The 15,429-nt window shown below is 37.5% G+C and overlaps 1 protein-coding gene across 1 annotated transcript in view; it reads right to left on the minus strand.

Annotated features, from left to right (window-relative positions):
- LRRC7 (leucine rich repeat containing 7) overlaps window positions 1–15,429 on the minus strand; it is a 622,375-nt gene that overhangs the window by 59,634 nt on the left and 547,312 nt on the right. The window contains exon 23 of the mRNA XM_061411605.1: window positions 3,253–3,474. Coding sequence (XP_061267589.1) covers window positions 3,253–3,474 — 222 coding nt within the window. The remainder of the gene's footprint in view (window positions 1–3,252; window positions 3,475–15,429) is intronic.

The following is a 15,429-nucleotide window of genomic DNA, read 5'->3' on the forward strand; positions in this document are numbered from 1 at the left end:
ATAATTTTCATGTGAAACTATACAGAATCTTAAATGTTTTAAATATTCTCCTCCATTTTTTCTTGCTAAATACGGAAAACGTCTTGCTTTTAACGCATACGCACATATATTAGAGAGGTCTGAGTTTTCAAAAGAAAAATGACTTAGGAATGTAAAGAATACATAAAGTATTCTTATTATGAGAGTGAATTATATAATCTCCTCAGCCTCTTTTTGTTTGTTTTCTACCTGTATAGGGAGGTTGGTACTGATAATCATTAAGCAGCATCTAGTATTTTAATTCTTAAAATCTTATATTTCTATTTCTTTTGTTTCCAATTTCTTTAGTGCCAAACTTATTTTGCATGTGCCTTTGTATGTGTAAAATTGAATCATTTGACTGTCCCCAAAACTTTTTGAGTGTTGTTGGTGGGTGGTAATGTTCTCATTTTATAAGGAGAAAAACAGAACCTCATGAAAAAGTTAAAGACTTGGCCAGAATCACACACTTTAGTAAAAGGTACCATTAAACTCAAACTCCAAATTCTGAGACCTATTCCTAGTATTCTAGCATTCTTTGAATGCTATAGCGCAGGAGTCCCCAGCCCCTGGGCCATGGATTGGTGCTGGCCCGTGGCCCACTGGGAACTGGGCTGCACAGCAGGAGGTGAGTGGCAGATGAACGAGTGAAGCTTCATCTGTATTTTCAACCACTCCCCGTTGCTCACGTTTCCACCTGAGCTCCGTCTTCTGTCAGATCAGCTTTGGCATTAGATTCTCACAGGAGTGTGCACTCTACTGTGCTCAAATCATCCCCAAACCATCCCCCCACCCAGGTCTGTGGAAAAATTGTCTTCCATGAAACCAATCCCTGGTGCCAAAAAGATTGGGGACCCCTTGTAGAGCTGAATGAAGAAGTGGAGAGGTTAGAAAAAGGCAGATATGAAAAAAACAGTGTAGTAGTTGGTGATGTGCTGGAAAATGTTTAAGAGCTGGCTGAGAGAAGGTCAGGGCCCTGGTTTGTAGTGTTTGCTGATTTCCCTAGTGTAATTATCCTCACAATTTCAATTTATCAGTGTGATGTCACTGAAGGTGGAGTTGGGAAGAGATGCACATTGTAATGAGCCAGGATGACTATGTGTCAGCCTGCCACTGCTCCTGCTGCCAAGTCACTTCAGTCGTGTCCGACTCTGTGCGACCCCATGGACTGCAGCCTACCAGGCTTCTCCGTCCATGGGATTCTCCAGGCAAGAACACTGGAGTGGGTTGCTGGTAGTGGATAATTATTAGTCTGCATCATAAAAAATGTTTTGAGAAACTGTCTCTGGATTTGTAACTCAGGGAAAGGGGGGGCATCGTTTGGGGACTAGTACTATTTGTTTAAAGTCTCCTTAGACTTCCTCATGTTCATTCCAAAGTTTTTATCTCAGCATTCCAAACCATTTCAGCATGAAACCAAGGCAGAAAAAAACCTGGGAATTTAAAAAGTAATTACATTTAAGTACTTTCCTTAATGTAAACATTGAATGTTTAAGTTTTCACCTCCCAAATTGAAAGACATCTCATGTTTTTAGAGCTGCAAAACACTTTCAATGACTATAAATGCATTCTTTATGATGTTTTAAATTTAATAACTATGTGAATTAAAACAGTAATCCTCTCATTAAGTCAAGCTATATAATTTATGTATGTTTGGAGTAATAACGCTAAAAGGCCTTTAAATTTAGAATGTTCAGAATAACTGCATGCTAATACTAACCCTTGGAGAAGGAGATGGTAATCCACTCCAGTATTCTTGCCTGAAAAACCCCATGGACAAAGGAGCCTGGTGGTCCATGGGGTCGCAAAAGAGTCAGACAGGACTTAGCAATTAAACAACAAATAACAATACTAACCCTATCACTAAAAGTAGGTGAAACAGAAGGCATTGATCTCAGTGGATTTAAATGTGCTGATTGTGGGAGAAAGAACTTTTGTAATAACTTATTTTATTAATTATGCCTGCTAACAACAGGAATAATTAAATCAGAGAATTAGATTGAAGTTATAGTATTTGTAGTGAAGAGGATATGAACAATTTTTAACCTAAGATGCCTGTGGTAAAGCATAATTTAAAACTTTATTAACTTTTAAAAATCTCTAGAGAATTAGAAAACCTCAACTCATTACCTGATTAAAGACATCTGTCTGCTTTATTTTACCTTAAATCTAACACTTGGCCTAGATCAAGGCAAGATAGGAAGAAAATTATCATAAAAAACCCATGATTCTGAGAATGATTAATATATAATCTCAGGTTCAAGAAGGGTATTAGGAAACACAGGAGATTTCTAGAGCAGCTGGGATCCAAATAATAAATGACTGTTAATAGCATAAAGGAAAAAGCTGGAGAATGAAGATAATCTTATTTGATATGTTTAGAAAATGAGAAGGGTGATTTGTGAAGCTTTGAGTAAGCAATAATAAAGTGAAACCTTTACAAACCATATTAAGGGGTTAGTGAAGTCAGTAGGAGCTTTGCCTTATTATCTGCAGAATGAAATAAGGGAAATTAATTTTCTGAGAGTATTAAGATCTTCTTGTCTTACTTTCTAAGCTTAATATGACTCAAAAGATGAGAGCCTATTCAATGTTCAAGGAAGAAAATAAGATTTTACAATGGAAAACCAAATCCTAATTTTAGGTAGGTCAGAAGAGCAGCAATTTTTTTTTTTTTTAAACTACATGGTATTTATCAATAGCTTTTGGAGCATTTCGGGAATGTTTCCCTCATAACTGCTTTATCATTTTGATCATAGCAAAGATTTATCTCTGTGTTATTCAACAATTAGAAGACAAAACCTAAAAAAAAAAATTCCCATAAATAGAAGGGAATATACAGTTTACTTTATACACTGTTAATTTCACCAAAGCCTTGGTTAATACACCTAATTCACTGAAGCACTTTGTAACATTCAAAAGCTGTGCTGAAAAGCTAAATCAGAGTTGAGAGTAGGTAGAAGAAGGTGCAGGATAAACCAGAAAAACTATCCCAATTCATCAATTTTTCTCTATGTGAAATGGGCATTTTAACCAACCATCAATTACTATATGTTGTAGATCTTAACCACTGAAAATGACAGTAAAATCGCTACAAAGAGGGCTTCAATCCATTCAACACGGTGACGCATGAACGTGTCTCAAGCTACATTAATGAGGAAAGGCAAACCACGGACTGCTGGGACTTACCCAAACATTTCCTAGAAATTCATCAGTTATAAGAAGTCCTCTCACCTGCTCTGGATATCCATCCATACTCCTTTGCCCTTTAGTTTGAATTAAGCACCGTCCGGGCTGAGGTCCCCGAGTGGCCTGTGAAGAGGGGATCTGAATGGGCAATGGCGACTGAAATTGCTGGATGGTCACTTTGTTTACGTTTCCCTCGTACGGCTGCTGCTCCCGACTACGATGCTGAAGGCTTTGGGAGCCCATCAAGGTCTGGATGTGGCTGCCTGCCTGTGGAGAAGATAATCTGTCAGAAGATTTGTGGTGTTGAAAGGATGTCATTAAAGTAGGGGGGAAAAAAGAGCACAGAGTCAGTAAAGTGGCATCATTTGGGCTTTCAGCCATGGCAGGAAAGGATAATGAAAAACCAGTAAGGGTCTGCCTTCTGTGGTCTGTGAAAATGTTAATATCAGAGCAAGGTCACATTAAATACATTCGTAGTCATCTAATGGCTTATCAAAAGTGATTTTAACCCCCATTTTAAGGGAACAAAGTTCAGTCTGAAAAATTTCAAGAAGAAAAAGTCACAACTTAAAAAATAAAGAGGTGAACCATCTGGCATTTCATTTTGAATAATGGCAGGGAGAGAAATGTAATATGTGAAACACTGGGGGAAATGATAGAAACTAATTCCTAATTCTGAAGCAAAAGAATTGAATTCCATATTTGTCTTTATGCCACACATATGTATAGGAAGCTTATTTTGGTGAGTATAATCGATATTTATTAATTTTTTCTATTATTAAAACAAGAATACTTTTTTGGGAATCTTTAAATTCCATTAAAATTAATCACGTGGATTTCTTGTGTCTAGCCTGTAGAGGCACTAGTTGTGCAAGTGAAGTGAAAGTCGCTCAGTCCTGTCGATTCTTTGTGAGCCCATGGACCAAATAGTCCATGGAATTCTCCAGGCCAGAATACTGGAGTGGGTAGCTGTTCTCTTCTCCAGGGGATCTTCCCAACCCAGGGACTGAACCAAGGTCTCTTGCATTGCAGGCGGATTCTTTACCAGCTGAGCCACGGGGGAAGCCCAGTTATGCAAAGGTCTTTAAAATGAGCTCTGCATGCAGATCTTGACATGAGCTTTCAGAGATTCATCAGTACCCCATTTAAAGCAACAGTGATCATTTATCAATCCATGTGTGGTTGCTTCCCTGGTAGCTCAGCTGGTAAAGAATCCACCTGCAATTCAAGAGACCCCAGTTCGATTCCTGGGTTGGAAAGATCCACTGGAGAAGGGATAGGTTACCTACTCCAGTATTCTTGGGCTTCCCTGGTAGCTTAGCTGGTAAAGAATCTGCCTGAAAAATGCGGGAGTCCTGTTTCGATCCCTGGGTTGGGAAGATCCCCTGGAGATAGGAATGGCTACCCACTCCAGTATTCTGGCCTGGAGAATACCAAGGCCTGTATAGGCCTTGGGGTCGCAAAGAGTTGGGAGACTGAGCAACTTTAACAAGCGTAGTTGCTAGAGGAGAAAGGGCATGGGAAAGTTTGGTCTCCAATCTTTACATGAAACAATATCTAATCCAGTTTTTGTTCACTCCATTTTCTCACCTTCACTCTAGCATGGGTTTCTTGAGTCATTCTACTTGACATCTTTCCTTCCAAGAAGGCAGTTCTGTTTGTGAGTTGATAACCAGAACATGCCTTTTATTGATTGATTGATTGATTTGGCTGTACCAGGCATCTTGTGGGGACCTTAGTTCCCCAACCAGGAATCGAACCCATGCCCCCTGCAATGGAAGGGCAGAGTCCTAACCACTGGACCATCAGCAAAGTCCCCTACAACATGCCTTTTAAAATTAAGTATGGTTTAATGTGGAGGTCTAACTTGGGAAATGAATGCTCATCCTTAATACTTTTGAAACTATATTTTAATGTTGTGCTTGGTACTACACCATCATTATGAAAGGATCTGAGGGATTACTTTCTGAATTCATTATCTTTCTTATTGATGTTTTAAGGGTAGGCAGTTTGGAATTTAAAAGTAAGAATTTAAAACTAAGAATTCATTAGTTATAAAAGTTTGTGAATTTTCCTGACTAATCAAGATTTTTGATTACTATGAAAAAGTCAGATTGGAGGAACAAGGAAAATTTATTTAACAAGTATTCAAGGAAAAGATGACTTCATTAAAGTTCTTAAAGAAGAGCTACATAAGGGATATAAGGAGATGACAGTGATCATTGGAAAATCATTTGGAGGGGGAAGGCATGCTGTTTGATTTCAAACAACAGGTATTTCAGCTAAGAAAATATTAAAAATTACTATTTGGCAATATGCAAGGCAAAGTAAAAAATCATTTGATTACATTTTAGGTATCCAACTGATTGTCTTATCATGTACAATTTTTTTTTTACATTCAAAAATAGTAAAGATATTTCAGTCACGAGAAATTGGAGAAAAAGATGCAAAAAGAAGTTTCAGGCACAATATCAAACACAGCACAATATCAAAACAGTTATCATACCAATACTGTCTAATGTAACCAGGGATCACAAAACCATGACATCATAAGCACAACTAAGATAAACTCATAATAGGCAAATGTGTATTTCTCTAATATATCTAGTCCCTTCTCAGAAATCTAAATGAAAGATGTCACAACTTTCTCAGTCATTCTAGAAGACTGAACACACTTTTGGTCAAGTATTTCATTTTTGCAAATTCCATTCTTTCATACCTCCACGGAATTTCATGTTCTCTTGTTAGGTAGGAGAGGAAAACCATGATAAGTCCAGTATCATGTTTTGAGCTACTGTACTCTGAATGAACTCACTGGCCTGCTGAGTTACTTGGAGAAAATGGTTTCCTGGCTTTAGAGGAGCTGGGGGTATAGGCTGACTAAGACTGATTGGCTTGACTAGTAAACAATCAATTGACTTTATATCCGCTTCTTGTCTCCATTGATGTAGTATTCATGGGTCTTCAGTTAGTGCTTGAGCCAGTGGGAAAGAGGAAGACTGGCTGTTTAATTGAAAGTGACAGACAAGAAAAGAATTTTTATACCCCCCAAAATTTAGAGGGGATCCAGAACATAGCTCGAGTCCCATGAGCATAATTCACGTAATATAATCAATAATGATTGCTTAGCCACAATTTCATTGATTAGAATATTCTGATAATGGTCTACTCAAGGGTAAAAAACTGTATGCTATAGTTTTAAAACATATTATATTATAGCCTTTTGATTGGAAAGTTTGAGCTTTAATTATGCTTTGATTTGAAGCCTTTGAGGGCAAGCACCATATCATACTTAACATCTTTAATAACTGGCACTGTAACTTCTAACAATGGCTATCATCCAAACACTAGGTGCCAGACAATGTGCTAAAACTTACATTATACATATTATCTCCTTTAACCCTTACAATAGTATTAAGGGATTAATTATTATTAGCTGTTATTATTTAATTTTACTGAGGAGGAAACTATGGCTTGGAGAGGTTAAGTAACTGTCCCAAGTAATTTGCACAACTGGGAAACTGGCTGGACCAGGATTTGAACCAAGGCTGTCTGACAATCAGAGTGCATGTTCTTAAATGCAAAATTATAGTGCAACAACATTTTCCCCCAAATTGTCTCTCTCCCTCCAATAGTTGAACTATGAAATGAAAAGGAACCACAAAAAGGAACTAAAGTACCAGGTTGTTGAGGAAGGGTATATCAAATTTCTTTAGCAGTCCTTTAATTTGCTAAAGAGCCATTTCTACTTTTTGAACTAGGTCTATTATCTAATTTTAGATCCTATGTATGTGACTTAGAACTTTATACTTAAGCAAATAGGAGGATGCTCTGTGTATTTAGCAATCTTCTCATGATTGTAAAATAATAATGCTTATGTTCTCAGATGGCTTGGCAAAACATAAATTGGGCATGGAAGGAACATTCTGTAAAATGATTCTGCTCACATCAGCAGCAGTTCTTTCACCCTCTACTGGGGCTACAGGGTGCAATAAATGGGGATGGGTAATGACAGCTATAGAAAGCAAAGAATTAACACTAATTTTATGTGAAGTTAACCAAACATAAATGACACAAGACATCTAATGGAACAATCGTGGTGTGGAGGGACTATAAAGAGGAAGTTTTTCTGACTGGCACAGAGGCTTGAGAAAGTAATAAGGATGCTCATGAAAAAGTATAAAGGACTGATGAAAATGTAGAAAATGTCAAGAGACTGGATTTGTTCAAGTAGAGGGTTAGCTATGAGAACATTGACTCATACTGAAGGAGAATTTGAACATGAAGTTTTCTATAAAGGTTGAGTTGCACATTTTGAATGATAAAAAGAAATAGAGAAGATTTGACATTTGTTTTGAACTTTCAAGGGGAGGTTGAACAGAATAACATGTATTTGAGGAGAATAGTATGGAATATGATGTTTTCAAGTTAACCCAAAAACATACTGTCAAGGTTTACAGAGAAAAACTCCAAACATCCAAAGGAAATATTTATGTCAAAGCCACAGAAAAAAAATGTGATTTGATACCAAATGGCACTGTTCATATGCAATTTATCTCACAGCTCGTTATTTTGTGGAAATTTGAAGTGTTTGGGGGGTTTTGTATGATATAAAATAGAGGATATTTTTTCACTACATCAAGTTGTGGTTCACACTATTTTCTTAGAAAAGACTGACAAGTGTATTACTCAATTTGGCTATCTGTTTTACTACTCATCTTGGCTCTTGGACCACTTGTAATTGCTTCCAAAAATTAAACACAGCCTCAAAGGATGAAAATTTATGCCACTGAGAATACTCAAATGGATACAATTCATTTTCTAAAATTAAGTTCAAAAGAGTTATAAAGATATTTGGGAGCAATGTCAGCAACACAGAAACATCTACAAGGAATAATTAAGTAACTGATTTAAAGGAAACAGCAGTACTCATTTAAATGAGTTGGTTTCAATAATTTTGTACAACAACAAAACAGTTCTATCAGTTACAATCTACAACATATACTCTGCAGTACCTTTTTTTTTTTTTTTACACATAGGGTTAAGTGTTAGAAATCAGGACAGTAGGATTTTTGCTTCAAGTAGATGAAGTAGACATACGTTTCCTTATTCCCTCCATTAAGAACAATGAAAAACACTGGACATTATAAATAAACAAATATAGGAAAACTCTGGAACATACACTGAAGAGGCAAAGGACCAAGTAACAACATGGTAGTAAATTTCTCAGGCTTTATTTTTTTGTCATATATCCCGGACTAGAACTTGAAAAAGTGGACATCCCCAAAATGCCAACCAGTATAGATGAGGAAAGCCCCAACCAAAGCCTATTTTTTCTAGCCATAGGACAAAGGAAAAAGGGCAGCTTAGCAAGACAGAAAACTTTTAGATAACAATTGCTCTATTATAGCCAAACACCATGGAAAGGACTGTGGTCCCACCATGACAATGCCAGCAAAGACCAAGTGGGAAGAGGAGATATCTACCCTCATAAGGATTTAACAAGACACAACACTTCTGCTGGGGTGGTGTCAGAGAAGGCCGAGTGAGGTGTCAGTGCGTGCATCCCCACTGGCCAGTAGTGAGCCACTTGCCACCCAATGGTGTCAGTGGAGACCACACAAGGAGCATGGACTCACACCCCAACCCAGCAGCAATGAGGCACTTCTCTACCTTCACATTAGGGTGGTTAGAGAGGTCTCAGTGCACAGTCAGGATTTTCTCCATCACTTAAGTACAATGAGGCTACTCTCACTTAGGTATCAGTGGAGACCTTCTGGGAGATGGAATTTCAATCCTGTAACAAAAATGAGGAGACTTTGCCTGAGGTGTCACTGGATTCTAAATGAAAAAATTGGACTTGTACCCCAACTTGGCCAAAACGAGGCAACAGGAGTGGTGTCAGAAAAGACCAGCTGCAACAGATGATTGAAATATAATTCAGAGTTTGGTAACATAGTATGAAAATGTCTAGGTTTTAACCATACCAAGAACAAGGAAGATCTCAAACAATGAAAGAAAACAAAACAACACCAACAATAGATACTAACACTGAGATGACAGAAATTAGAACTAACTGAAAAGATTTTTATGACAACAATAAGAATGCTTCAGTGATTAATTACATACATGCTTGAAAGAAATAAAAGAACAGAAACCCACCAAAGAAATATAATGTCTTAGTTAAGAAACAGAAAATGTAAAGAAGAAACACATGGAAATTTTACAGTTAGAAAATATAATAACTGAAAAGCTCTGTGTATGGGCTTAACATCATAATGTAGAGAACAAAGAGAAAAAAAAAAAAAACTGAAAGGATGGTAGAAATTATCCAGTCTGTAACAAAGAGAAAACACACTAAGAAAAAAAAATGAACAGAGTCCCAGAGACTCAATCAAAGGTTCCAACAGTGATATTGTCAAAACAGATGAGAAAGAAGTCAGGCTGAAAAATTAAAAGAAATAATGGCAGAACCATTCTGAAATTTGACAAAAGGAAAGTCTTATAGATTTAAGAAGCAGATAGTCCTATAGATTTAAGAGAAATCCCATACAGGGTAAACACAAAGAAATCAATGCACATTCACATCATAATTAAACTTCTGAAAACTAAAGAGAAAGAAAAATATCTCAAAAGCAGCTTGAGAAACATGACATTCTTACCCACAGAGGAAAAACAATTTGAATTACACTGGATATCTCATCAAAGACCATGAAGGACAGAAGAAAGTGCCACAATATTTTTCAAGTACTGAAGAAAAAGAACTGTCAACTCAACATCCTATACTCCTGAAAAATATTCTTCAGCAATCAAAGAAAAACTGAAATATTCTCAGATGAGGAAAATGAGAATTTGTCACCACTAGATTTATCCTAAAAATGGTTAAAGGAATTTTCTAAACAAAAAAATTATGAAAGAAGAAACCTGGAACATTAGGAAAGGAGAAAGAACATGACAGGCAAATATATGGGTAAATAAAATGAGCTTTCTTTCTCTTCTTGAATTTTCAAAATTATGTTTGATGATGAAGTAAAATTATGGTATTATCTGAAAGAGATGGGAATACCAGACCACCTGACCTGCCTCTTGAGAAATTTGTATGCAGCTCAGGAAGCAACAGTTAGAACTGGACATGGAATAACAGACTGGTTCCAAATAGGAAAAGGAGTACGTCAAGGCTGTATATTGTCACCATGCTTATTTAACTTCTATGCAGAGTACATCATGAGAAATGCTGGGCTGGAAGAAGCACAAGCTGGAATCAAAATTGCCGGGAGAAATATCAATAACCTCAGATATGCAGATGACACCACCCTTATGGCAGAAAGTGAAGAGGAACTAAAAAGCCTCTTGATGAACGTGAAAGAGGAGAGTGAAAAAGTTGGCTTAAAACTCAACATTCATAAAATGAAGATCATGGCATCTGGTCCCATCACTTAATGGCAAACTGATGGGGAAACAGTGGAAACAGTGTCAGACTTTATTTTGGGGGGCTCCAAAATCACTGCAGATGGTGACTGCAGCTATGAAATTAAAACACTTACTCCTTGGAAGAAAAGTTATGACCAACCTAGATAGTATATGGAAAAGCAGAGACATTACTTTGCCAACAAAGGTCCGTCTAGTCAAGGCTATGGTTTTTCCAGTGGTCATGTATGGATGTGAGAGTTGGACTGTGAAGAAAGCTGAGCACCAAAGAATTGATGCCTTTGAACTGTGGTGTTGGAGAAGACTCTTGAGAGTCCCCTGGACTGCAAGGAGATCCAACCAGTCCATCCTAAAGGAGATCAGTCCTGGGTATTCACTGGAAGGACTGATGTTGAAGCAGAAACTCCAATACTTTGGCCACCTGATGCGAAGAGCTGACTTATTTGGAAAGACCCTGGTGCTGGGAAAGATTGAGGGCAAGAAGAGAAGGGGATGACAGAGGATGAGATGGTTGGGTGGCATCACCGACTCAGTGGACATGAGTTTGGGTAAACTCCAGGAGTTGGTGATGGACAGGGAGGCCTGGTGTGCTGCAGTTCATGGGGCTGCAAAGAGTCGGACATGACTGAGTGACTGAACTGAACTGACTGCTACAGTTGGAGATTTCAACATGCTCCTCTCAACAATTGATAGAAGAACTAGACTGAAAATTATGAAGAAAAAGAAAAATTCAACAATACATCAACCAACCAGATCTAATCATCACTTATAGAACATTCTAGCTGATAGGAGCACGATACACATTCTTTTCAAGTTCCCACAGTATATTCACTGAGATAGACTATATCCTGATTTGGAAAACAAATTGCAACAAATTTAAAAGAGCTGAAATTACACAAAATATTTTCTCCAATCACAATAAATCAAACTAGGAATGAATGATAGAAAGATAAAAAGAAAATATTTAAACACTTGGGAGCTAAAAATGTAGTTCTAAATAACTCATGGATCAAAGAAGAAGTCTCAGGGGAAATAAAATATTGAACTGAATGTAAATGAAAATTCATAAAACAAAGCTAAAGTGCATATACTAGAAAAGAAAACACCTTAAGTCCATAATTGAGATACTACCTCAATAGCTTAGAAAAATAGCCAGCAGAAGGAAATATTAAAAGTGTAGAAATTAATGGAACTTAAAATTAACTACAAAATAAAATAAATAGCTGTTTTTAAAAGATCAATAAAATCGACATACATCTAGCAAGACTGAAAAAGAAAAAAAAAAGACAAATTATCAAAATCAAGAAAAAGGGGATATCACTACAGACTGCAGATTTCATGAGGATAATATAGTAACACTACTAATAACTCTACAAAAAATTTGAAATGGGCCACTTTCTTTTTTTTAAAATGTCTACACTTAAAAAATTTTTTTTAATTGGAGGCTAATTACTTTACAATGTTGTGGTGGTTTTTGCCTCACGTTCACATGAATCAGCCATAGGTGTACATGTGTTCCCCATCCTGAACCTCCATTCCACCTCCCTCCCCATCTCATCCCTTAGGATCATTCCACTTTCTTAAAAAAAACGAACTACCATAACTCACACAATATGGATTAGATAATTTGAATAGCCCTGAAACAATCAAGGTTAGCATCAGTAATTTAAAAATTCCCAGTAAAAAATTCTCTAGGCCCAGATCGTTATACTGGATAATGTTATGTGATGAATCTTATTTATTCTATCAAATGTTTAAATAAGAGTTAACAGTAATTCTATGCATTAATTTCCAGATAATAGAAGAGGAGGAAAAGCTTCCCATTTTATGAACAAAACCACAAAACGACAGTACAACAAACAAAAAGCAGAAAGAAAAAAGAAAGGAAGAAAGAAAAAGAAAACTATAGATCAATATCTTTAGAATACAGATGCAAAAGATCCATAACAAAACAATGACAAAATAGAATTCAGCAATATATAGAAAGAATTAAACATCATGACTAACTGGAGTTTATTTGAATAATAAAAAGCTCACTCAATATTTGAAAATCAACCAGTGCATTATATTAATGGCTACAGAAGAAAAATCATGTGATCATATCAAAGGAAGCAGAATAAGGTTATTGTGAAGATGAGTACATTTATGTCAAGCACCTTAGTACCATGCTTAATATATACAGTAGATACTATTTCATGATTATGATAACCAAACTATCTTCTTAATTTATTTGTGTACAGCTAGGGGTAATTTTGATGTCAAAAATCTATGTTCTCCCATTTGGGCGTTAGAGGACAAACTTGTATAAAGTCATGGAAGGGAGCCCTGAAGGTTGAAAGAGAGGTGGCAGGAGGTTGTTTCTCTTGCCCCCAGGACATGGTAACAGTGCATTCTGCTGACACAATGCAGTATTATGTGGAGGATTAAAATTTGCTGATCTTAAAATTTTAGACTCAAATACTGGTGGTATACTCCAGTACTTCAAAGGAGAGGTGATAGGGCCTTTCCTTTCAGTTCACAAGCCTTAGGATGGCAGCTGACTGATATGGGCAGGCAGTCATTTGTGGCTTATTGAATCTCTATAAGCATATTCTTCTATGATTAAAGGTCAACTTACAAAACACAGCTCTGTAATTGAAAATTATTAACCACAGTGAAAAAAAAAGAGGATCCATGATAGTAAAAGTGATGAAATTAGAGCTAAGTCAACACTTTCCACCGACAATTTGTTCTATGATGATGTTGAATTTTACATGCCTGATCTTGAGAAACCTATATGCAGTTCTGGAAGCAACAGTTAGAACTGGACATGGAATAACAGACTGGTTCCAAATAGGAAAAGGAGTACGTTAAAGCTGTGTATTGTCACCCTGCTTATTTAACTTATATGCAGAGTACATCATGAGAAATGCTGGGCTGGAAGAAGAACAAGCTGGAATCAAGATTGCCAGGAGAAATATCAATAACCTCGGATATGCAGATGACACCACTCTTATGGCAGAAAGTGAAGAGGAACTAAAAAGCCTCTTGATGAAAGTGAAAGTGGAGAGTGAAAAAGTTGGCTTAAAGCTCAACATTCAGGAAATCTAAGATCATGGCATCTGGTCCCATCACTTCATGGGAAATAGATGGGGAAACAGTGGAAACAGTGTCAGACTTTATTTTTCTGGGCTCCAAAATCACTGCAGATGGTGACTGCAGCCATGAAATTAAAAGACGCTTACTCCTTGGAAGGAAAGTTATGACCAACCTAGATAGCATATTCAAAAGCAGAGACATTACTTTGCCAACAAAGGTCTGTCTAGTCAAGGCTATGGTTTTTCCAGTGGTCATGTATGGATGTGAGAGTTGGACTGTGAAGAAGGCTGAGCGCTGAAGAATTGATGCTTTGAACTGTGGTGTTGGAGAAGACTCTTGAGAGTCCCTTGGACTGCAAGGAGATCCAACCAGTCCATCCTAAAGGAGATCAGTCTTGGGTGTTCTTTGAAAGGACTGAGGCTGAAGCAGAAACTCCAATACTTTCGCCACCTCATGTGAAGAGCTGACTCATTGGAAAAGACTCTGATGCTGGGAGGGATTGGGGGCAGGAGGAGAAGGGGAGGACAGAGGATGAGATGGCTGGATGGCGTCACCGACTCCATGGACATGAGTTTGGGTGAACTCCAGGAGTTGGTGATGGACAGGGAGGCCTGGCGTGCTGCAATTCATGGGGTCACAAAGAGTTGGATACGACTGAGCGACTGAACTGAACTGAACTGAACTGAATGAACAGGAAGATGTTAGCAATAACAATAAAAGTTTGATAATCATTTATTTCACCCTTAAGATGTTTAGAAACCTATAGGTGGTGGACCTAACAGAATGGACCTAACAGAAACAAGATATTAAGAAGAGGTGGCAAGAATACACAGAAGAACTGTACAAAAAGATCTTAATGACCGAATAACCACAATGGTGTGATCACTCACTTAGAGTTTGACATCCTAGAGTGCGAAGTCAAGTGAACCTTAGGAAGCATCAGTACGAACAAAGCTAGTGGAGGTGATGGAATTCCAGCTGAGCTATTTCAAATCCTAAAAGATGATGTTGCAAAAGTGCTGCACTCAATTTGGAAAACTCAGCAAATTTGGAAAACTCAGCAGTGGCCACAGGACTGGAAAAGGTCAGTTTTCATTCCAGTCCCAAAGAAAAGCAATGCCAAAGAATGCTCAAACTACCGCACAATTGTACTCATCTCACATGCTAGTAAAGTAATGCTCAAAATTCTCCAAGCCAGGCTTCAGCAATACGTGAACTGTGAACTTCCAGAAGTTCAAGCTGGTTTTAGAAAAGGCAGAGGAACCAGAGATCAAATTGCCAACATCCACTGGATCATCGAAAAAGCAAGAGGGTTCCAGGAAAACATCTACTTCTGCTTTATTGAGTATGCCAAAGCCTTTGACTGTGTGGATCACAGTAAACTGTGGAAAATTCTTCAAGAGATGGGAATACCAGACCACCTGACCTGCCTCTTGAGAAACCTGTATGAAGGTCAGGAAGCAACAGTTAGATCTGGACATGGACCAACAGACTGGTTCCAAATAGGAAAAGGAGTACATCAAAGCTATATACTGTCAGCCTTGTTTAACCTGCTTATTTAACTTATATGCAGAGTACATCATGGGAAACACTAGGCTGGATGAAGCACAAGTTGGAATCAAGACTGCTGGGAGAAATATCAATAACCTCAGATATGCAGATGATACTATCCTTATGGCAGAAAGTGAAGAACAACTGAAGAGCCTCTTGATGAAA

Source organism: Bos javanicus, chromosome 3 (genome assembly GCF_032452875.1).
Source record: "Bos javanicus breed banteng chromosome 3, ARS-OSU_banteng_1.0, whole genome shotgun sequence".
Taxonomy (NCBI): Eukaryota; Metazoa; Chordata; class Mammalia; order Artiodactyla; family Bovidae; genus Bos; species Bos javanicus.